This window comes from Aythya fuligula, chromosome 3 (assembly GCF_009819795.1).
Source record: "Aythya fuligula isolate bAytFul2 chromosome 3, bAytFul2.pri, whole genome shotgun sequence".
Lineage (NCBI taxonomy): Eukaryota > Metazoa > Chordata > Aves > Anseriformes > Anatidae > Aythya > Aythya fuligula.
Window position 1 is genome coordinate 12,921,106 of NC_045561.1, and position 24,652 is coordinate 12,945,757.

Genomic DNA, 24,652 nt, shown 5'->3' on the forward strand with positions numbered 1-24,652 from the left:
GTGATGTATTTATGTAACACTGCAAGAACAGCCTTAAAATAAATAACACAAAGTGCTGTGACTGGGCTTCAAGGCTCGTTTTTCTTATCATTTTCCTTATCTTCCAAAGGACAGCGGTGGGTGGTATCCCTCCAGCTATCACTGGATCTGTCCTTATACTTTCCCTGTGGTTGTCACTTCTCTGCCCTCGCAATGCAGATGGAGTTTTTATCCTAAAGTTATTCACAGCCCACGTTGTTTGTTGGTTTGTTTGTTTTTTTTTTTTTGTTTTTTTTTTAAATGTCGTTTCCAAAGTGGAGCTCTTGGACTTTGCTTATTTCCAACGTGCACTGATTTTATAAAAGAAGCAAAACAGTTTTTGACTGACCAGAACATCATTTCATTTTATTTTCAGCTTAGCCACCACCTGAAAACTGTTTTTTTATTTGTTCATTTTTCACAGCTGTGGCCAGCTCTGGATGATAAGCATACTCTGGTAGATTCATGCTTTACAGCAGATTTTGGTATGCAGACCCCTTAACACAATTGTCTGATCGCTGCTCTCCTGACCTCATAGATCAACGTCAAGGCTGAGTGCAAGCCCTCCAGTGTTGCTCTAATTAGAGCAAACCAGCTATGATCAGATTAACTTCGTTTGCACTGTGCTTATAGACAAACTGCAAAAGCAAAACAGAGTTAAAGCGTGTAGGACAGTGATAATATGGCATAAATTAGAGAAATCAATAATGGAAATTACTGCTCGATAAATACATCAGTCCGGCCAAAGGCAAGGCATTTCAGAGATATATGTTGGCTTTAAGTAAAGCTGCAGCTCTCTCCAGCTACTGTGTGAACTGTACGGTGAATTAGCAGCTCTGGGAACTGAAGTCCCTTTATGGGAAGAAAAACTGTCTTATTCCTGGGACTGCTGAGCTTTTTGTAGGGGTAGGAGGGGAGCACCTCCATGCTGGGACTGCAGGCAGCCAGAGCTGGCTGTGGCTGTGCTGTTGGTGCTGCAAAGTGAGTGCATCCCTTCTACAAAGGGGCTAAGGGATATGACCTCCTCAGGTCGTACCCACACTGCTGTATCGGTGTGATCTCATGCTGTACAGTCACATTTCAGAAACTGCTTTTGGAAGGTGTGCATTCTTTACAGCATCTCTTTAAAAGCATCAGCTGGTTGCAGGGACCGGTGGTGAGGTGATAATCCTTTGTTTCATTAAAGGATCAAGAAATCAATGGCCAGTGATTCTGGAGTCTGATGGTCTTCTTTCCAGGGTTGCATCTGCATCTTTAATTTGTTGTCATGTGCATCCTTATCTCAGGGGCTGCTCATTAAGTGAGACCCGTTATCATTACTGCTGATGGGAAGAAATGCTCGGACTCCCGCTTGTACCAAAAGTGCGTGGGAGTGAATAGGATATGATAACTTTCAGTATCTCCTCTAACATAAGAACTGAGTTATCAAAACCAGCCGGGAACATGTAACAAGGACCTTGCATTCCTAGCCAAGGGAAATCAGTTATCTAGGGCATCAAATGCTCCTGGTTGTCCCAAAGAAAAATACCATTTAGTTTAGTCATTCTGCAGCTAATCTTAGTTATCCTGTGCCACATTTCTGTTCACATCCCCAGGAATCAAACTAGACCAGTATATGACAGTGTACTCCTGTCAGGACAAAGTACAAACCACATCTAGCAGCACTTTGGTTTATGACAGCTTTCATATAATGCAACTTTCACTTTTCATCCCCATTTTGGCCACCTTCCACCTTGGAGGTCGGAGCATGCTGTCCAGGGAGGACCCTGGTGCAAACCAGCCCCAGCACGGTTGCTCCTCTTTGCACAACCCAGGGAAGCAAACCAAGTCCACGGCTGCTCAGAGGGAATTTGGTGTTGGTTGTGCTGGGCACGGCCAGCCTGCGGTGCCTGGCATGTGGGGGCAGAGACACCATGCACTGGTGGATGGTGGTGATGCCACTGGGAAAGAAAAACAAATAACAAAGTCATTTCTATCTATCAGCAGTTTTCCTGGCCATGCAGAGAAGAGCAAAGAAGCTGGTGAAGGGAGCAGAAAACGAATATTATGAGGAGTGACTGAGAGTTTTTGCAGTCCCCGGTGGTATAGTTTACAGCCCCTGAGGCATCTGCAGGTGAAGGGTCAAAGATGAGTATGCTAGGGCACATTTCTCTCCTCTGGGCTTCAATACTCAGCAGATTTCTGAACACGGAGGGCAATTTAATTCCTGGCAGGCTCTGGGAGTCATTATCTGAGCCTGGCAGCAGTAAGAGGAAGGCTGTGCTGCCCTCCCTGAGGGTCAGCTCCTTCCTTGGCCTGAGATCACTCTTCAGGCTGCGTCCTGCACTTACCTGTCTTCTTCTCGAGTCCTTCACTGCAGACGCACTGAGCAGTTCAGTTCAGGACAGCATCTTGGTCTCAGATAAGCCTGCCATTGTGTTACCCTCCATGCAGACATCAGAAGAAATGCACATGCAAGTTCTTGTCCGCAAACTTAGGTTTTTGTTCTTTAGAGGAACATTTGTTTCGGTGCTTCTTCTGAGGACGCCAGCATGCAGCAGTGGAAAATGCTGTGAATTGGGCCTTTGTTCCTGTTCCCAGCGTTCTGAGTTTGTTTATGTGAGAAATAGCTATGGTTTTACTCTTGTGAGGGCAATATCTAAGCTCTGCTGGGCTGTTTGGCTTTGTGGCCTGGCAGGGTGAGCTGGCAAACTAGAAACCACAAATTGCTGCTGGCCCAGCTTGGATGAGTCTGGTAAAATCTCACAGAAATGTCTCAGGACTTAATTCCTCTTTTCTTTTTCTTTCTTATGCGTGTAAATGTGTTGTTTACCCTTTTGATTTAAAAGCTCCTAGTGGTGAAGCAATTTGGGGGGTTTCTTGACATTAAGTAAACAGTGCTGGGAGTCTTCTGACAGCGGCTTCCATTTCGTCCTGTGTTTATCCCACAGGTGTTCCCGGCAGCTTCTGACTGAGCCTCATAATCTTGTAGGTCAACAAGGCATGGAGGATGGCTGAAATGGACACTGACTTCTGGAGCCAGCAGGACAGTCGTTAGCTCTCTGGCTGCTCTCCCCATGCCCTAGCCCAGCAGTGAGCGCCGGGCAGGTTCCTCCCACGAGCAGTGGCTGCAGCAAATGTGGCTCTCTGCCCCACTTTTCTTCTTTTCCCAATGGCAAGAGCAGTCTGGCCCTGACCAGACCCTAGGCTGCTCTTCTTTAAGATACAGAAATCGGTGTGTCTTGTATTGCCAAGGTGACGAGGTCCAGAGGCAATCATAATGCCTCGTTTGGTTCAAATTCATCCTTTCTTTGTTCTGTGCAGTCACCTGACGACGTTGCTTCTGTGCCTGCAGGGAACTTCTGGAGCTGACATGCCGTCTTGCCAACACCCTGAAGAAATATGGGATACAGAAAGGGGACAAGGTTGCCATCTATATGTCCGTGTCTCCCATGTCCGTGGCGGCCATGCTGGCATGCGCCAGGATTGGGGCCGTGCACACTGTGGTCTTCGCTGGATTCAGCGCGGAGTCCTTAGCTGGGAGGATCATGGACTGTAAGTAGATGCAGACCGGGGAACAAACCCATTTGGACAGTGCTTGGCACCCTCCAAGACATGCTGACGTCCAAATTCTGTGTTTTCTTGGCAGAAGAAGAAAAGGTTCATTCTCAGCTGGCTGGATAGTTCGCTTTTCTTTGCAAAGTACTTCCCTTTGCAAAGTGAAGAGCCTTTTCCTTAGTGGCAGATGAAGTGTCCTCTGGCCTTAAAATACTTCATAAATTGCTTAACATTCAGTCTGCTCTGGGTTACTGCCAACCAAAGTAAACCTGGAGGGAAAATCAGAGCTTAGGAATGCGGCCTGATTTGTTCTGATGCGGTATAATTGCAGTGTTTCTCTCGTACTTGTGCACAGTGCTAATTCTGCAGTCTAAATTGTGATACTGTGATTTATGTATAGCAGTGAGGCGTTGGCAGTCTTCCCCCGCTGTTAGCCATTGTATCAACATACAGAGCAGTTCTTAACCCAAAGCAGTTGTAGTGTGATTAGATAAAAAGTAATGCTAAAAATACAGCAGAAGTACAAAATAGCAAGTGGCTTATATTCCATCTAGCAGTTGCATCAGTTTCTTTATGGTTGATGTGAAGAAATAAATCTTACAGCAGGTTTCATGCTTTTTTTTTAAAGTAAATCTATAGAGAGCAAGTATGTGTTTTGATTATCCCTCACTTTTGGCCACTAAGTGGAGGCTAAAGAATCATTTTTCTGCATCTTTCTATGGAGCTCTGTAATTAATTCAGTGAGATACAGTTTGAAGTGGTCCGTCAGAGTGCTGATATGTGCTGTGGCTTCCAGGAAGTTTCTCCTCGAAGTACTGAGTGAGTTTCAGAAGGCTGCAGATATCTCAGAGCAGGATAATGCCTCTGAGAGGGTGCTGAATTTAGTGCTGCTCAATTTGGAGTGGTTGTTGTGTGCAGCTTCAAAGAGGGGATGAGAAAGAGGTAAAGGAGATGCTCGTTCACTGAGGCCTGCTGAAATTGTTGGAGGTTTTACACTGGTTTCAGTGCGTGAGATGTTAGCCTAGAGAACCAGTATGCACTCTGAGGTATGTAACTGGGAAGAAATCGTTCTGTGCATTGACTTTGACAGGTAGGGATTTGTACATTTAAATCAGAGTGAGTGATACTTTGACTAGACGTTGGGAAAGACTTTCTCATTTTTCATAACAGAAATGAGAGTGAGCTGGTAGGAAAGGAATAAATACTTAACATTGGAGTGGCTTGGGAAGATTGGACTGACAACTGCCAGCAGTGGCTTAGCTGGAACTGACCCTTTAAGGCGTTTAGGGTGGAGGGGATGGTCTAGGTAAGCTCTGAAGGTTCCTGCTACCCCTAGTCTGTGCGAGAGCCAGGTTTTAAAGTGGTTTTGTCAGTGGCACTGACTGATTTTCATTGAGAGAAATTTTGAATACTTATCATACGTGTTGTGCTATACATCATTCCCAAAAGTAATGCAAGCAGCGTGCACATATTGGAAAACAGGCTGGTGTGTCTGCTAATTCTCTCTCTTTTTAGCTGGATGCAAAGCAGTTATCACCTACAACCAGGGAGTCCGGGGAGGCCGAATCATAGAGCTGAAGACGACGGTGGATGAAGCTGTAAAGAACTGTCCAAGCGTCAAACATGTATTTGTAGCTCAGAGGACAGATAACAAAGTCCAGATGGGTGACCGTGATGTGCCCCTTGAAGAAGTATGTTGATGCTGGTAAACCTCGCCTATTTTCCCTGCTGTTTGTCCGTGTGATGTTTACTGTGCTGGGGGAGAGGGATATGTTCTACTAACAAGCACAGGAACCAGTTAACACAGAAATCTCTGAGAGAACCACTGCAGGGCTGTTCAGAACACAAGCATGAGAGCCTTGCTGAATGTATAGATTATGCACACACTGGTGGCTTTGGTCTTTTGCCTGCTGTGGGCTGCATGATTAGACTCTGCAGCCAAGAAATATCAGACAGTCTCCTGATATTTCTTTCTTTTCATATGTGTGCTGTGTTAAAATCTATGAATTTTGGCACTGCAAACTTGGCACTCTAGTGTAGCCACACCAAACCTAGCGGGGGCGGCTGGCATTTATGCTGCTTCTGGAGCAGGTTTGCAATGTGTGCTGCTCTTTCTATACTGCTGCAGTACCCCAGTGGGCTAATGGACACAACTATATTACAGTGACAGCATCTATATATCACCGCAGTCACTTAGCTCTGCAGATGCCCCCTGGCAGTCTGGTTAGCTCTGTTTAGGTCTGGGTGTTGGCTACATCATCTTTCTCTCCACTTGTGCCTTTTGCTCCTGAGTTCTGCAGATGAAAAGGAGATGCACCTTACAGCATCTGCATTTTCATCCTTAAATAGGATGACAATAATTCATCCCTAAATTATGGTTTGCTATGACTGTGAGTTGAAGCAGCTCAATCTGTGTTTGATTTATCCCAGTATAAATCCCAGGTGTTGCTCTATTGTTGCTCTATTTCAGCAATCTTGAAAACCATGCTACAATTTTAGGAATGAGTGTTTCTTGAGACCCAGAGTGATACCATTGCTGTTACTGTTGTACTATGTGCAGACACACTGTTTTTTATTTGTGAGCTCTCATACATATTCTCAGACTGGACACTGTTGAAAGGCAGCGCAGAAATAATCAGGTTCCTGAGAACTCTTAAAATAGTCAATAAACAGTGTCATAGCTACCCCATGATGGGAGGGTAGTATTTATAACTTGTGCTCTAAAGAAAGAAAGGAGAAAACAGTGGTGATTTTTAGTTTTTAGCTGGCACACATGGGACTCTGCAACCTAATGTAGAAGTAGTTTTATCAGTTTGCAAGCAGTGGTAAACAGAAAATACTCATCACAATAATACCTGGAAATCACCCCTCTGCAGCCAAGATAATTACTCAGGAGTCCCTGTGCTGGTCACAAGAGATAAGGAGCAACTGCTAGGGTAAGTTAAACAGAGAAGGCAGGTTTTATTCAGAAATTGTCTTACTCCTTCAACAAAGTACATTGAAACATTTTTCCTTATTGTACAAACAGCCCGAGGTGCTCTGGAGATCTAAGAACTGAGCTCAGCTCATTGTCAAGTGTAGGATTAACTCTGAAACATAATGAGAATTCAACTGCTAATGCTTTTAACTCTGTCATCACTGATCTTCACAGCAGTTGTACTTACCAGCCACTGCGCTTATCTTCCCACATTGTAGATACTTTCTCTTTAGTCCTGTCTCACATCTGTTCACTTCTCTGCTCACCAGTGGAACCCCATTTGCACCTCTGTAGTGCAATTTTGTGTCCTTCATACAAGCCTTTGAGAAGCAGTGAGTCTGGGAGGGTAATGTGGGAAATAACCGAGATGCCACGTGAACTGGCTGACTCTTTGTGATTTAATTGGCTCACATTATCCACTGTCTTAACTGAACTTCTACAATACCTTACTGTAAAATCTAAGCTCATGTTTTAATGGAGCATATGTAAACTTCATTTTAGTATCCAAAACTGGTAAATCAGCCTATGCTGGTAGTGCTGAAAGGTCTCTGTAAATACCTAGGAAGTCAGCTGGTAAGAATTATGTCTGACTGTATCAGCTCTTCTTATTTTATCAAGCTTTGTTTGTCAGACACTTGTAAATGTTTGGACCTGGATTTGTAGTGTTTGCTTGTAAGAAGAGTGTGTTTACGATATATACTTGTAAAAAAGCAGTACCTAGAAATTCCCTCAAAGAGCAACCCTTGCAGGAATCATTATTCTCCCAGGACCATACAGAGCTTGAGAAAAACAAGCCAGCTGTGCCTTTTTACAGCCGTATGTCGAGCATCTGGAACACACGGTCATTACTGCAAGTTTGTACACAGCAAGAAAAATGTTCAGCCTCTTCATGAAAAATTTACAGTTTGAGCAGACAAGCAAGACAAATGATGCTCTTCCAGAGTGCCTTTGTCTTGTTCACCCTGCTCTGGAAGAAGTTTTTTTTTGGCCTTTTTAGGTGTGTTTTATACATGAAAGCTTTCTAGTGATGGAATAATACTTTCAATTCACAGCCCGTCTTAATTCTAGCACTTTGCATCATTGACGGAAAGCATAAGTTTAGCACCCTTAGTCTTTTCAGATAGGGAGTGTAAGTAGAAAGCTCAGAAGCAGCACTGACCAAGCATACAGTAGGCATTCAGGTTTCAAGTCTAAAGCTTCACCACCTGTTTTGGTCTGAAGACGCCTCTCAGAGTCCCTAGTTTTGTTGTTTTTCACAGTACAACTCTGTGCCAGACCTTAGCTGCAACTTATGTTCTGTCTGGATCAAGCACGTGAGTCAGGACTGGGAGCTGGTCCGGATGCACTTTTGTGCAGGATCTAAATGCTGATGAGAAGCAACATCCTGTGTAAGTTCTTTGTCTGGGACTTGAGCACTATGCGTACTTGCTGCTGTGCTGTGTTTTGGATGTTGGCCTTCTGCAAGCAGTGCTGCTACAGGCACATTATTTTCCCTTCCTCTGATGGACTGAACATGCAAGCATGGCCAAACATTTGCTCTGGATCAGTAGGACGTTGCATCCTTCCCTCCAGTGGTTCTGACACTACAGGTGAAGAGAGGATCTAGGTTCTCACCCACCTGGCCAAATGATGGTGTATTAGAACAACAGAGGCAGGAGGGTAAAGCACTGGGCAGAAGTAATGAAAATTTCAGGATCGAATGGACAGGACAGCCAGGCTCTTCTGGGGCCGGGGAGGAGAGGTGAACACACAGTTTAACTATAACATTACAGTCTTAAAAGGAAAAGATCCCCAACAGTATTGAGCCTTGCTGCTGCTGCTAAGTGTGGTTCATGTTTACGGTCAATCTTTGGTTTTCTGCCAGCAGTTTGCAATGGCTTGAGATGCAAGCTATTGCCTACCTTTTTTTTTTTTTTTTTTTTTTTTTTTCCCTGTGATGTTGTTTTATCTGGCCAATTCCCTTTGGCTTCTGGCAGAGCTGTTGGGTGAGAAGCTAGGTGCTTTGTGTCCCCAGGAACCTTTCCACAAGGTGAGCAAGTGTAACCTACGATACCTCCGTGCACGTTTGTGAGGGGTACAAGCAATGATGGTGCTTGTCTCTTGGCCCTGCTGCCATGTTTACAGATGGAGTATATGCAGTATTAATTGGCTCCATATAACCAAAATCCTTCTGTCATCATTACCCATTTTTTTCTTAGGAGATAGCCAAGGCAGCTTCTGTATGCACTCCAGAGAGCATGGACAGTGAAGACATGCTTTTCATGCTGTATACCTCAGGCAGCACAGGAAAACCCAAAGGAATTGTTCACACCCAGGCTGGATATCTGCTGTATTCTGCTCTCACGCACAAGGTAACTCAGACATATCACCTGGAAGAGGTTCATTTACCTTCTGACAGTATTAATGATAGGGACTTTGACTGTTGGAGGTTATTGTGTTCTGTGTTTTCTGCCTCAGTGGTTTATTGGGCATAACCAAATTGAAAAATTCTGAGAACATGTAAGTAATCTTCAGAATTTATTACTGGGGAATGCAATGCTGTGAGAACCAGAGCCTAGAGCTGTGAAAGAACAGAAACTCTGTGGTACTTCTACTCTTGCATTTAAGCTATTGGTGTTTTAGGCCCAAATTTGCAGACATTAAAATCTGCATCTTTGAAGTCAGGTATTAAAGATGCAGCTGAGGAGAATGTGGTAGGTACCTCGCTGGCATTGGTAAGGTGGGTATTACTCCATTATTTTGCAGAAGGGTACTCACCTTTTTTCTTTTACTGCCAAGAGGATCTGCCAATCTATAATTGCCAAAGCATCTATTTCTTTCCTAGTCCAGACGGTAGATCCCGCACACTGGTGCACGGAGACATTGTATGCAGCTGCAGTCCCTTTAGAGGTACTTTAGAGCCTGACAGGGAAAGATTCTGACATAGATAAGGTGAGAATTAGCTCTCCTAGACTGAGGGATCAGATGACCTGTGTGGCCTCTGTGATCTTTGCACACTCATGTGTGACATTCTTGTCACACACTCATGGGTTTGTTGCTGTGGTGTCTTTTTTTTTTTTTTTTTTTTGATCCACTTTCTTTGATTTAAAAATAAAACTGACTCTTCCTTATGAGTCAGGACCTCTTCACCATGTGGGAGAGGAATTAGATTTACAGAGGGAAGCATTTTCCAAAAGCGAGATGAGATAATGAGTTCTCCAAGATTTTTATTTGAATTTGATGAGCAGGGAGAGGGGAGCATCTGGAAAGCAATGCACTGATAGAGAAGCCGAGCAGCTGAGAACATTTCTCAGAAATTTTTTTTGTGAGCACATATGAATTTCTCCAGCTTTCTTATGGAACCCTGTTCATATTCATGAGGGGTCTAAGCCTCTGAGGCCTGCAGCTTCCCGGCAGTTCAGCATCAGCTCTACCATGGGGACTGTCTGGGTTAAGCAACTGTGGATATTCACAGCTCTGGGTTTTGGTTGTAGCCTCCTGGTACAGCCATGTGCCTCGATCCCTGTATGTTTGCAGAAGGAGTTAGGAAGCTGGAAGGCTTGATTGCTCTGATTTTCTTCCTCACCTTGGGCTGCCCTTTGTTTTGCTGTGTCCCATGTGACTGGCTCTATTCACCTTGTGAGCTCTCTTGCTCCCACTTGGATGCATCCCAACACCTTACCAGTAAGCTTTTTGCACCTACCAACAAGAAGCCAGCTGGCCTTACGTTTATCTATCTTTGCAGTATGTATTTGACTACCAAGAAGGCGATGTCTTTGGCTGCGTGGCTGACATTGGCTGGATCACAGGACATAGCTATGTTGTCTATGGACCACTCTGCAACGGAGGCACCACTGTGCTGTTCGAAAGCACTCCAGTGTACCCTGACCCAGGTGAGGAAGTGGTGGGTAAAGGTTTGGCTAGACCTGCAGTTTGACAAGGCAAAAGGAGGTTACACACCTATCCAGTGTGACCTGCTTGCTCAGGGAAGGCAAGCTCCATTTCTTTGGAATGTGTATCTGTAATGTTCAGGAATGTCTATGCATCCAGTGTGGAAAAAATAAAAATAAAACACGTTGCCATTGGTTTTGCTCTGCACTCACAGTAACCGCGGCTTTAGCTTTGACTATTAACCTTCAAGTTGAACTTTTGTGGTGGAATGTCAGTGGCAGTGTGTTTATGACCTTGCAGGTCGTTACTGGGAAGTGGTACAAAGGTTGAAAATTAATCAGTTTTATGGAGCACCTACAGCTATACGCTTGCTGCTGAATTATGGAGACAAGTGGGTGAAGAAATACGACAGATCATCCCTGAAGACCCTGGGATCAGGTAGGGGGGCATAAAATCTTCCTCTGAAAAAGATATGGGGTTCTAGCTGATGAGGATGAAAATATCAGAGGGACTTCACTAACCAGATGGGATGTGGTAAAAATAGTTGATAAAGCAGGCTCCCCATCTGGCTTTTCAGATATTGTCTTAGAAGAAGGAGAAACAAACTGAAACTGGGCATGTTGAACCTTAATGTAGTTGCCCATTTCCCAGCTCATTTTGCAGGATTGTATTCCTTCCTGAAAAGGTTTGTTCAATGGTAAATTAACTTTACTGGCTTAGGTGGCCCAAGCAGCATTTCACTGCATTATTTAGAATTCTATAGGTTCTTATACATGACCTGAATCGATTAATTACTTCTTGTGATATTTATTGGTTGCCTTTTGGTCTTTCTGAAAAAAGCAAGTCTTCAGTTGCATAAATGCATTGTAGTCCTTTGCACATCTCAGCAAAAAAGCTGTGAGCATTCTGCTTACTCATGCAATCCCCATGTTGTGCACCAAAAGGGAGAACAAACTGCCTGCAACCCCTTGAGTCTCAGGCTACTTCTTTCCTTTATTTATTTATCTATCTATTTATTTATTTATTATTTTGGATCTAGTGGGAGAGCCCATCAACAACGAAGCGTGGCAGTGGTTCTACCATGTGGTGGGAGAAGGGCGCTGCACCCTCGTGGACACATGGTGGCAGACAGGTAAAAGGCATCCTCGGGGAGCGTGCAGGGCCCTGATAGTTGATAGGGAGGCGGAGGTGGATAGAGAAGAATTTGTACGTTTAGATTCAACCCAGTGAATCTGTCAAAAAAAAAAAAAAAAAGAAAAAATCTGGCATTTTTTTTCAGATCTGGAAAGTCACTGGGGAGTTTCTGCACATAATAGCAGTATAACAGCATCTAAAAGCAATAGCAATGTTTTTTGTGTTATTTTTTTTTTTTTTCTTGTCCTTTTCCTCTCTAAATGTTCTTTGATATTTTTGAAAGCTGGGAAATCTCAATTGGTTCTAGAAACAGAAGGCAGAGATTGCCTACTCCATGCTTTGCCTAAAAATTCAGCTTGAATTAGAAATTTGATTTCCAGTTATTTATTGAACTGTAGTGACCTTGATGTGGGCTTATCACGAAAAGACATTTATAGCACCATATAGCCACAGACCGTACATAGGTGTGTTTTGTTTCCGTGCCTGGAAAAGGTTAGAGGAGGATGGAAAGCTAAACCGTGTAGTCAAAGGCACCTGCTGCAGCTACTCTGGCTGATTGTGAAGGAATCAGCTGGGGCTTGCTGGCTGTGCATGGACACTGGCAGCAGCCCCTCCAGGGACTGCAGGCGTATGCTTTATTTGCTTTGGCTGAGGCTCTGCTGCCTGGTGGGACCTGCATTTGAAGGAGTCCTGCAGCTCCTCCTTCCCAGCCCCAGCAGCAGCCAGTCCTCTCTTTTGCACACCAACATTCAAGAGCTGCAAAAGGTGTCTTGAATGCTCCATCTAAATCTTGATGGAAATAAATCCTTCTCAAGCTGTGAGCCACACAGTTCACCATAAAAGACAGCATGGCTGCTGGCTTTCTGCCTCTGTTGAAAAAAAGCCATCCTTACTCTTGAATTTCTAGCTGCTGTTGAGCAGAATATTCATTCCCTTTCTAGTCGAACTCCTGAAACCTTTATTCCTGCTACCAGACTCCCTATTCAGGATCCCTGTGGCCAGTCTCAGTGTGATGGGTTAGCTTCTGGCACCCAACCAAGTTCCATTTAATCCAGGTCGGACTTGCAGACTCTTTTTATTTTCAGATTTAAAATAAAACAGAGCAGCAATGTTATCTGCTCAGTACTTCAGTTACTAATACCTTAATCCATTTGGGTTCTCACATGCTGAACAGAAGAAAACGTGGCTGCCTAGGTGCTACATGCTGCCTCACTGCTTTGAAATGAAACACTATGGAGAAGTAGTTGGTTACTGTACGGTGATGGAGATGAGAAGAATCTTTTTTGCCCCAACATTTTTTAGTTTTAGCTTGTCTTTAGTCACTGATGCACGTAGAGTGGTAGGTTTCCTATGTTCCTTAAATACAGGGTTAGATCTTAAATGAAGCTGTATTTCTCCTGGGTTTTTGAAGCAACAGCTGTCAGGTGAGAGGTCAAAGAACATTTGCTGGACAGTCTGTAAAAGCAGAGTGCTAGATTCTTACCTTGAATGAAGCATAGCTTTGCCTGCAAACAGTTACCAGCTCTTGGAAGCATAATATAATGATAAATATTCATGAAATTGATTCTACTTTCTAACAAAATCAATCTTTCTGCACATGAGATTGATGCTTCCAATAAAGAGGAAGCCAAATTAATCATGGGAACACTACATACACTATACAAATGTAAAGGGAATGTGGAAAGAGATCACAGAAACAGTTTCATGGATGCTGGTTGTGATCCTGCAGTGTCACTTCTCCCAGACAAATTTCAGTGTAGCTTGTTAATTATACTGTTGTATGCAGTGTCCTCTACAGTACATTGCTCTCCAAAGCAGTGGCATGTTGCCAGCTAATAAAGCCTGGTAGGCATAAAGATGAACAAATGGTGATTTAAGGATCCATTTGAATGTCTTTGGATGAGCAAATGAGTGAGATAGCAATTGTGAGAGGCAATTTAAGTAGCGTGGTATGTGCAGATGGGAGAGACAGAAAATTTCTATGGCTCTTGGTGTTAAAATATTAGGAAGGGCTGTGACTGACAGTAACAGAGTCAAATAATAAGTGATAGATTTTCAGGTATAGTTATTCACAGTGACATCAGGTATTTTTATTTTTGTTGCTGTTATATATATGTATATGTGTGTGTGTGTATATATATACACATATATATATATATATATATGCATATATATATATATATATATACATGTGTATATATATATATATACACACACATAAAGTACAGCTGTTGTATGCAGCTGTGAACAAAATCTTTTTGAGAGGCATCTCTGGGTAGGTCCTGGAAGCTTCTGTTGTTGGATTCTTACATTGGCATCGTGTTGCAATGGTTTAGACTGTGTTGGTGTTTCAGAGCTGGGTTCCTCCCTGCAGCCGTCAGGCAGTTGGTCCAGTTTGTCACAAAGAAAAAGGTAGCAGGCAGCATGTTCTGCACCGGGCTGCTGGAGGTGATTTACCCGCAGAAGGGAGCCTGTTTCAGTGCATCGCCTGCCCTGCTCGGATTCCGCTGGCCTTTTTTAAGCTCTACGTGGCTTTGCACTGTGACAGCATTGGAACAGGTAGCATGGAAGCACAGCTTTTATCTTCTGCCAGCTCTGCCTCTGAGAAGACAGAGTTCAGAAAGTCAGGATAGAGCCTAGAAGCCTTGCTAGCTGCTGTCTCTCCATCAGTTGCTAAAATCTGCACTTTTAAACCAGTTTAAGACAGGTCTTGGCCATGCAAATAATTTTTAAAGCACCCCTATCACCACACAGCTGTTTCTGAAGTGTGTCTTCACTGCTTCATGTGTAGCTGGTTTCGGGTTGTATAGGGTGTGGCAAAACACATGTTGAAACATATTTCCCAGTGCTGTATTCGGAATGAATACTGACTTAGGAAAATCAACTGTCATTGCAATCTGGTTCCCTCCTCTGACACAGATTTTGTCTGTGCAAATACAGAGCAGCCTATGTTTGGGGTTCTTTTTTTCTTTATCCAAATTTGAAAAAAAGTCAAGATGACACTTTCAGAAGATGACACTTTCACAATGAACAGAAGCATGTGACGTGGATGCAGGTCTATCAATGAAATCTGAAATAATTTTACACATAAGCCACATCTGAAACTACTTTCTGCAGGTCTGAAGCATGGGGTTCCCTCAAAGAGACCCTTCCTTGTTAGCCACGTTAAGGTAACTGGATACAAATTCAGGGTCACATTCAGCCTTTCCAAACCCTGGTTTCAGTTTCCACAACCTCAGCAAAGCTAGTGGACCACAGCACTCTCAGAGTGGCAGAACATATCTTTATTTCTAGAGCTATATTTTTTGAAGCCTAATGTTCCTGTGTTTTTGTTTCTCTCTTGCGGTTTTTGAATTACTTTTAGAATAGATCTTATTACAGTTGGAATCTGATTTAATGCTCATCCCAGCAGGAATGAAAAAGGATGATTAAAAGGTTCAATTTTGAATAGAAGATAATCTCAACCTGCCTGTGAGGGATGGGTTATTCTCATACCCTGTAATAACAGTAATTCAGACTCCTGAAATGCTTTTTATACTAACCTTAGACAGCTGTAAAAAAGCATGGGGAAATAAATCCCCTGCCATGCGTAGACTTTCTCTGTAAAATCACTACTGGGCTAGGAAATGGGGCTGATGAGTACTGCCCCTGCTGCCAAGCAGCCCTGTTAATGTGAGGAAAAACCTACGCAGGTGGATGTAAGCATTCAAGCTGTATTCATTGCTGGTTGGTAGCTGGAGGAATGGCTTTATACGTGAGCTGACTTAGGGCCAGCTTCTGGGAGGAGAGCACATAGGCTGAATCAATGGGCACTGCATTGTGCCTGATGGATTTGCCATGGATGGGACCATGGGAGGGGTGTTGAACACACACATTGTGTCTGCCACTGCAGGGTCCGCAGGCCTGGTGCAAAGGCAGTGCTGTAGCCCTTGCAGTGCTCTTCCCTGAGCCTGGGAAGAGCTGAGCTGGACGTCAGTGGTCTTGATGTTTGGTGGTGTGGGGAGCCAACGCTCTGCCCCTGAGGCTGCTTGGCCACGCTCTGGTTTGTCACCAGCATACACAGAGGTGACTTCTGTATTCTCGTTAACAAAGAAAAGCTGGCATTTGCTTTCATCCAGCATTGGATGGCTCCCAAATATTTTATTTTCCATTGTTCTTTCAGAAACCGGTGGCATCTGCATTGCCCCACGGCCTTCAGAGGAGAAAGCTGAGATTGTTCCAGCTATGGCCATGAGACCCTTCTTTGGGATCTTCCCCGTGCTGATGGATGAGAACGTGAGTAGAGGCTGTGCCAGGTGCCCAAAAAAGAAGCAGCTGCTTGTTTCTGCCTTAATCACCTTTCTGATGGGAGAAGAACAGGATCTGGAAGGATATTTGTTCCTTCATTAAAACAGAATAGAAGAGCAATTTATATATCGGAGTACACCTCAAATGTCCATACAGATTTCCAACTGGGCATTCCAAGCTGTCTGCAGATTTGGGGTGTCTGCATTTTCAGCTCCACTTCCATGGTCTTACAGTGTTTCTGATTAAGATCTGCTGCCTTGATTTATGAGAGCAGTCAGAATTTACGCAGCTGCTGGAAACCAGGGAGCTGAATGGTTGGAACAGCACGTGCAACATCTAGTGATGTAGCAAGACTGGAACAGCCAGTGGGACTGACATTTTTCCAAGGGAAATGCAAGGCATGAGGCCCTGCAGCTGCGCCTGTCTGTGAGAGAAATGCTGGTCTGTGAAGCTGTGCTGAGCAATCCCCATCTGCGCTCCAGTGCTCAGTAAAGGATGTAATCTTCTTCATACACAGCTTAATAGGGGAATGTGACAGTTAATAAAAATGAAAGTGGAAGGCAGGAGTCCAGGAATTTCCCTGCTAGCCCCGTGCCACACTTCCTTTGGCCGCCTGGCACATCTTTGCTGTTATCTTTTCCAGCCTTGCCATCTGGAGAATCACAGGCCTCACTTTTCTTTTAGACTTAGAATTGTATTTTCTGCAATGCTGCTGGCTTCAAGGGGTGAGGAAGGCATGGCAGAGATTGTGTGCAGTAGTTGTGTTAGTGGATTCATTTTCTCCCCGTGTGGCCTTCCGTTGGCAGTCTGTACTGAACAACAGAGTGATTCATGACATATCAATGACTCAAAGGCACTTATTATTCCTGTTTTGCTCTCCTGATCATCCTTCCTTTGCTCGAATCTGCAGGGAAAAGTTGTAAAAGGCAATGATGTGTCTGGTGCGCTCTGCATCGCCCAGCCATGGCCTGGCATGGCAAGAACAATCTACGGAGATCACCAGCGATTTGTTGATACCTATTTCAAAGCATATCCAGGTAAGGAGAGTGCCAAGGGAATGCAGTTTTCACTATAGTATAATCATGCTGAATATTTTCAGCAGCATTTTGTAGTGTTTCTCTACCAGCTAGATCTTGGGGGTGGCTGGAATTTGGTGTGTTACATATTACAAGCATGCAGCTTCTAGGTTCTAGATGGTGTTGACCTTTTTAAGTATCAAAAAGGAATGTAGAAGAAGTTAGTGCCTAGATTAAAAATCCAGCATACCCTTTCTTTGGGACCATTTTTGTCTCATTTGGAAATAAACGTGTAGGATGGGAATGTACCTCCTGCATCACTCAATCTCACCCTGGCTGACACAGGCTGTGTTACATTTGTCCTTTTTTAAATATGGTCAAGTTGTATCTGGCGAGTAACTAGAAGTGGCAGGGAAAACACTTCGTAGGGGATTGGAGAAGACCAATCTTTAATAAGGGGAGCAACTGAAACAAGGCAGAGAAGAATCGGGGTTGTGCAAAATGGGGTGGAAAAGAAGAATGGGAGATGGATGGAGGAAATTGAATGAGCTCATATTCTCTTATTACTCACTGCATGTCTGCATCTGAAATCCTTGTCATTCTTCACATAGGTTGATAGCTCCTATCAATAGATAATTGATTTGGAAAGGCAGGAAGTATGACTGAAAGCCCATGAACTGGACGATAATGGGTCCTGGCAAAAGCTAACTTCAGAGATGACAGCAATAGCTGCTTGCTGCTGTGTAGAAGCACCACAGGACATTCAGTTGTGGACATATGGCTTTGGTGAAGAGCCAATACAACCTGCATAACTAGTTGTGTCTTCAGTGACACTGCAGTTTCTTGGAACCACTGGCTCTTTTTCATTCTCCACCATAAATTTTAGACTCTCCAAACTCTATGCCTATCTTGTTTTTTATTTTATGCTCAGTTGCTGTGCATCTGTAGGTGTATAAAGCCAAGAGAGCGCTGAGAACCCCCCCTTGGTTTTGTAAATCCAGCAGAGCATCACTAGGTTGTGTTGCTGTGCTCAGTTTTACTTCAGGGACATGAGCCACTGCTTGCTGCTGATTGTCTACAATAATTCTGCCTATCCTGGCAGAGATCTGAGCTCCGTTCTCTTGGTGCTGTTCAGGTGCTTTCTAGGAGCCAACAGAACCTAGAGAGAGCAGCCAAAGGTTGGGGATGGCAGAGGGAAGTGGGAAATTACATGTGGCTGGTCACTCAGCTATAAGCTTAGGAATCCCTGCAAACTACGTGATCCATCAGAGCCCAAAACAACAGGCTGTCACGCTTCTTGCTGCTAATTACCCGTGTCTTTCTGGTAGGTTACTATTTCACTGGGGATGGTGCTTACAGGACCAAGGAAGGCTATTACCAGATAACAGGGCGCATGGATGATGTCATTAACATCAGTGGACACAGGCTCGGGACGGCAGAGATAGAAGATGCAATGGTAAGCTCCAGCCGGGTAGAGGTCCCATAACAGCACATATCTGTGGGGCTGGGTAGCTCTTGAAAGATGCTGTAAGAATTCAAGCAAATGCAGGGTCTGGTTGTGTGAGGTGGCAGTATTGCCTTTGAACCTCTGACCCTGCTTACATACAGCCTGATGCATAATGAATAGCAAGAGTGAAAGAGGAATCACTGCCTGTTTGTGGTCTCCTTAATAAGAGGAAGTGAGAGAGGAGGCACAGCATGAGTAGTCCTTGCAACTTAATTGTCAGAGCTGTTTCTTCTCAGTGACATTGTTCTGTTGCAGATGTAGTTTTGGATGCTGATGGTGTCTCCCTAAGGGATTGGCTCTCCTGTTCACTCCTTCCCTTCTGCTAACACCTAGCCTTTCCTTCCCAAATCTGTGGTTCATGCACATCTGAACTAGCAGCGTATGGCTGAGAATTCATCAGTGTTGAAGCAGTCTTGATTCGTGTCAGCTGTGAAGATAGCATGTCATTTTGAGAGAAAGTAGTATTAGCTCAGGGAATTGAAAACAAAAAGTACTCAAAGCATTTATCTTCCAAGCTTGACCTGGATATTTATTTCTGTATTATGTTCTGTGCCTGCTGACAGCACTTAAATAATAACACTGGATAACCTGACATGGCACATAGGATTCTACTTTCTCCTCTGTGAGAAAATTTTTGTCTGTGTGGATTTCTGATCGTGGAAATAGGATCTAGTTCCTCTCCCAGTTTGTGTGTGTGTGTGTATGCAAATGCATGGCTGTGGCCGCCAGCCAACCATGCAGTGGGAAGGTGGAATCCACCTTTCCTATTGTGCATACAACAGAATCTGCCAAGGGAGAGTGAGAAATAGTTCAGAGAGATGGCAAGATACTGCAGATATGCAGGAACAGCTGGCACAAATGCTGCAGGGCTTGAAGCAGTTATTCTCTGAGTATTTTTGTTTTACTTTTTGTGAAGGCTGATCATCCTGAGGTCCCTGAGACGGCTGTGATTGGGTATCCACATGAAATCAAAGGAGAAGGTATGTGAAAAGCAGCAGCATCCTGACATGATACATTTATACACTACTTAATTTCTAACCTCAACTCTGTTCTAAGTGGTGTCTAGGGAACATGAGCCAGTTGCCCTTAGGCTGACTGGCAGTACAGCCCTAAGAGGCAGTGGTAGGCGTGAAAATAACTGCAGGTTATTAATAACTGCTGGTTTCAGGTATTGTTCCCTTAACTATTTTCACACACATTGTTTACATATGTAGTAGAACTTCATTAGAAAGGATTGTGTTCAGAGAAGTCCTTTGAAGAGAATGGGAACAGCTGATTTGCGTTGGCCAGCTTTAGATCCCAGTGACGCTTTGGTAATCCGTGTTGTCATTGTCACTCAGATCAGTCTGGTGCATGGAAGCTAAGACAAGGCTGGGCCATAGTTTTGAGGGCTGGAGTCTTGAATGCTATTGTAAACAGGATCAACATCTTTTTTGTCAGTCCCTAGATAGCACTTAGAAATGATCTGAAGCCTGCCTTGGCATTCAAATGAGCATTCATGCTCTTGGTAGTTTTGCCAGCCAGAATCTATTGTGAAGCATTCACATTTCATTTCATTTTGCTCATTTTTCTTCTAGGTGCCTTTGCTTTCATAGTGCTAAGGGACCAGGCAGCTGATATAGATCATGTCAAAGAAGAGCTCAAAACCATAGTAGCTACCAAGATAGCGAAGTATGCTGTGCCTGACCACATTCTGGTAAGTGGAAAACTGGGATCATCTAGTTCCAACCCCCCTGCCATGGGCAGGAATACCTTCCATTAGAGGGATAAAATCCACCAAAACTGTAGAAAAAGGCCACAACCTCAATTGTCACCAACGGGCAGAGTGACGCTTTCTACTGAACAGTTGTTTTGCATTGATAATTATCATCAACCCCAAATCCCAAAGCACTGGCTGTTTCTTCTGCACAACTCTGACAGCTATTCTGCCTGGCCCTGAGAGCACTGATGAACTCAGGGCTCCGTTTCAAGCCTGCTCACCTTTCAGCAGCTCCTGTTGTGTGGTTGGAGAGAGTGCACAAAGCTGCCCTTCAGGTGTCCCCCAAGGCCTATCTGCATCATTTCACTCTTTGCTTGGAGGCAGTGATCAGACTGCTTCTTTGAGGGGCTCTGTTTTCGGCACATGCTGGGAAGATGGATGCCAAGATACAGGCTATAAAATGCAACAGGAGCAGGCATCTGCTGTTAAGTACTTTGCAGGAAGCATAGCAAAGGTATTTAACACTTGTCTGGTTATGAAGGAAGTCATGTAGGCTGACATTATGATCAGGCAGCATCAGCAGCCAGGAGTTACCACTGGAGCGGGAGATCCTGTGGCTGACATGCAGTGTTGTGTGCTTTATGTTCCCAGCCTGTAAGTGGGGTTATGATTGCCTGCTTTGGTAACGCGCTGAGATTTGTGTCATCATCAATGTCTGAGTTTTCAAGCGTAACTAACTTTCTAATTCAGCAGTTAACAGCTTATTCAGGGCCTGAGTCTCCAAATATCTGTGGCTCCTGCAGCACCCAACCTGGAGTTACACGGCAATGAGTAGATGAGGAACAAAGTCCACTGAAATAAGAATACATTTTATAGCAGAAGGGATTGATGCTAGCAACATTCCTTTGCTTGGACAAAAACTAATATGCTCAATGGTTTAGTAGTTCCCAGGAGTCTCGAAGGAGCTGTTCACAAGGGGTAGTGCCAGGCTTAGGATTGTTCAGACAGATTGCCTTTCGATTTCCAGCAAGATCCAGGTTCTGATATAGGTCTGTCTTTCTCTTCTCTGCAGGTGGTGAAACGTCTTCCTAAAACCCGATCTGGGAAGATCATGAGAAGACTGCTGAGGAAAGTAGTCAATGAGCAGTCAAGTAACATGGGAGATATCACCACACTTGATGATCCAAGTGTTGTCACAGAGATACTGGATGCTTACCAGAAATACAAAAAAGAGAAGACTTCTTCATAGCAGGCAGCTTCGGAATCTCTCCCCTCTGGAAATGTGGAGGGTCTCGAATAACCAGGCAAACAGCTTGGTTCTCTCTTGGTGTATTCTGCAAAACACATTTCTATTGTAGAGGAACAATATTTTCCTCTCCACAAAGCGTTTTGAGATGCCCAGAGCTAGGAGTGTTCTGCAGTCTTGCACCATCAGGGAACTTCCTTTTACTGCTTTTAGGGCTGAGGTAGAGCAGCCATTGGTGGTTTCCATTAGCGATGATGAAAATAATACTAGCTGAAGCAAGATGAAATTGTTAATGTTTCTCATTTTAATGCCACTGTACAGGGAAATATTTTTATATGATACTTCTGCTTTTTTAAGAGCAGCCCTGGAATACACTCCTATTTTTCCTCCAGCTTGGATATCCAAGTTCAAGTAGTTGTATTTAACTGCAACTGTGGTGCCTTTTCAGCAATGCTGGGTATTTTACTAGATATTTCACATGTGTTATTACAAAAATGAGGACTTGGCTAATCTGATAATGGTCTCCTTTGGCTTTCCTCATAATGACTTGTTCATTCCACTACATTTCCAGGACTTGCCTGAGATGGTGAGCATGTGGCCCTTAATGTCACACTTAGGCAGCCTAGCAGTAGCACTTTTAGCTACAAAACTGAGCCACAAAGCCTATCCCTAGGCTCCCTGAAAGTCCTCAGTGTACTACCAGTTGTGCAGGAGGGGTCTGGTGCCAAGTATTTTTACTCTGCCTTGAGAGATGCAGATCACCAACTGGGATTTTAAAGTAACTGTCCTCTACCCCATTGGTGATGATGATTTGTGTAGTTGCCTTTGTTTTTCTGAAGTCACTCTGAAAAGGGGACTATGTTTACATTTCTGTCTGCTAGAGGAGCATTGGGAAAGAGAATTCTGAAGTGTTTGAGAGAGGTTTGGAGCTGAGAGAGATGTGCTGGAAGGTTCGTGTGACTTGCTGTGGTTTCTGGCCAATGAATGATTATTTTAGCCTGCTCCCAAAAGGCCTGTAACGTGGTTTGCCCCCAGCAAAGACAGGCATCCAGGAGGTTGTTTCTCCTGTCAGAAGCTGTCTTATTGCTTATCATTTCAACTTGTGCCTTATCATGTATGCCCCTTCCACGTGCTGCTGTGCCGATCTTCCAGAGAGTTAACTGCCAGGTTGGTACATACGGACGGCACAATCCACAAAGTACGAGGAGAAGGAAGTGCCTCTTAGATGCTTTGTGGAAAGAGATGGTGGTATTCCAGACCAGCAACCTTAGAGTAACAGGGAACAATACTGTTTGTCTTTCAGATGCTTTCAAAAATGCAACTGATACATTCAGTGCTTTATTTCTGAGTTCTTTTTTGTTTTATTATGAACCTCTGTGCCAGCACACAGGTCATCTGTCAAGGCTTGCAGTCCTGCCTTTCTCATATGACAGTCTGCTTAGTTTCATGGAGCTGCGTGTTTTGGCCTGCCAACCCTCTGAGCAATTGGTAGGGTGGCCATTTTTTGCCACAGTTCTGCAGGAGTGACTTATTTCTGAATTTGACTGGAGCAGCATTACTTTTTCAGGTGGGATTGTGTACAGACAGTCTGTGCACCTAACTGCAGGCAGGAAAAGGAAATGGCGAGGTGGTCCTGTAGGACTGGGGGAGGAGTGGTGAGTTTTTTGGCCAGCAGAGATTCTGATACTAAATGGAGAAGCAAACTGCTTGCAGTGGGATATGTTCTCAGACAGATGTGTTGTCTTAGATACCAGAGTTCCTCTTGAGTACACTAGCTGCATTTGCTCCTTTTTTTTTTTCTTTAATCTGTTTTAAATGTCTCTAGGGACTGGGTAATGCAGAGTAGGGAAGATTGTACTTTGTTAAAACTCCCATCTTTCTAACTGCAATCCATTTTTGTTTAAGGTAAGTAGATACCCTGTGGACTTTGTGGGAAGATGAGGATCAGAATGTTTGCTAAAGTTGAGAGGATGTTAATGTTTTAGGGGACAGCCGCTACACAGATCCTCTACTGCCACTGCAAAAGAAAACGCCCTCTTCCTTAAGTGATTTTTCAAGTGGGAAGCAGACAGTAGTTAATGCTTTTGATAGAAAAAGTAGACTCCCTTGTTTAAACAAGTTGTCTCCACACAGTCTGAAATACAGTGTGAAGAGAGAAAAATGATCTTTGAACAAGATTGCAAGCTTTATTTTTAGTCAAAGTATTTTCTGTGTTATGCATATAGAATTTCCTTGTCCTGATAATGTGAAATTTCCATGCTAAGGCATGACCCAGTCACAGATGTGGTTTAATTCATCTGAACTGTCTCTCAAAGACTAACTATGTGAGGAACAACATGCTTTGGTGCACTGAGATGTTGGAATCCAATCCATCTGCTCAGGGAAAAGGGGAGATGGGTGCGTTCCCCCACTCGCATCCCTGCTGTCTCAGCTTGCATGTGCTTAGGGACCACAGCCGTCAGGGAGGTTAGGGACTGACTGTAGCTGCAGCATCCCAGTAAATCCACAGGATGGTGTGGACTATAATTACAAGCAAGCCTCACACTGTGTACTTAGGAAGCCTCACAAGTACTTTTTGCTAAAATCACGTCAACGGCATGTGGTAGGTAGAGTACCATCCTACACCATGATGGCCACTCTATTTCTTGTGAGTTTTCTCAGCTGAGCCATAGTCACAGAATCACAGAATTTCTAGGTTGGAAGAGACCTCAGGATCATTGAGTCCAACCTCTGACCTAACACTAACAGTCCCCACTAAACCATATCACTAAGCTCTACGTCTAAACGTCTTTTAAAGACACCCAGGGATGGTGACTCCACCACTTCCCTGGGCAGCCCGTTCCAATGCCTAACAAATTAGGATGTCCTTGGGATGCCATCTGCTCTGAGGTGCCCTGGGATGTTCAGAGAGAACACGTGGTGCTGTCACGCTGCTCACATGGTGTGCTGCAGTGGACGCGGCTCCTGGGCAGTCTCAGCCCCCACCTCTCCTGGTAAAACTGCTCTTATGGGAGCATACCTGCATCAGCTCTTGGAGCTAACAGCCAGGGCTCAGTTCAGTTAATAGCACTGAGGCTGGTAGGAGACAGCTAGGCAGGACATGGAACTGCTATTCCCTAGAAAAGGAAAACCATTGTGCTGCACTGGGCAGGCTATTCGTAGAAGGTTTTGCCAAACAGATGAAATCTTCCAGCCTGAGAACCTCCCCCTCTATTTTTTTTTTTTCTCCATGATCTCTAACTGCAGCTGTTGCATCTTCAGTGCAAAGCCTGAGTCAAGTTTTGCATTTTTGTTATTCCCTGGATGTCAGGAACATCAGCACAGCTGCATGTTGACAGTGCTTTCTGCTTCCCATGCAGCC

General features: G+C 44.1%; 1 protein-coding gene across 1 annotated transcript in view; it reads left to right on the plus strand.

Annotated features, from left to right (window-relative positions):
• Positions 1 to 24,012, plus strand: part of ACSS1 (acyl-CoA synthetase short chain family member 1) — a 36,299-nt gene extending 12,287 nt beyond the window's left edge. Inside the window, exons 3-14 of the mRNA XM_032183714.1 lie at positions 3,353 to 3,552; positions 5,071 to 5,246; positions 8,731 to 8,883; positions 10,257 to 10,404; positions 10,703 to 10,840; positions 11,442 to 11,534; positions 15,699 to 15,811; positions 16,734 to 16,860; positions 18,168 to 18,295; positions 19,263 to 19,326; positions 19,924 to 20,042; positions 21,118 to 24,012. Coding sequence (XP_032039605.1) covers positions 3,353 to 3,552; positions 5,071 to 5,246; positions 8,731 to 8,883; positions 10,257 to 10,404; positions 10,703 to 10,840; positions 11,442 to 11,534; positions 15,699 to 15,811; positions 16,734 to 16,860; positions 18,168 to 18,295; positions 19,263 to 19,326; positions 19,924 to 20,042; positions 21,118 to 21,294 — 1,636 coding nt within the window. The 3' untranslated portion in view covers positions 21,295 to 24,012. The remainder of the gene's footprint in view (positions 1 to 3,352; positions 3,553 to 5,070; positions 5,247 to 8,730; positions 8,884 to 10,256; positions 10,405 to 10,702; positions 10,841 to 11,441; positions 11,535 to 15,698; positions 15,812 to 16,733; positions 16,861 to 18,167; positions 18,296 to 19,262; positions 19,327 to 19,923; positions 20,043 to 21,117) is intronic.
• The last annotated feature ends 640 nt before the right edge of the window (positions 24,013 to 24,652 follow it).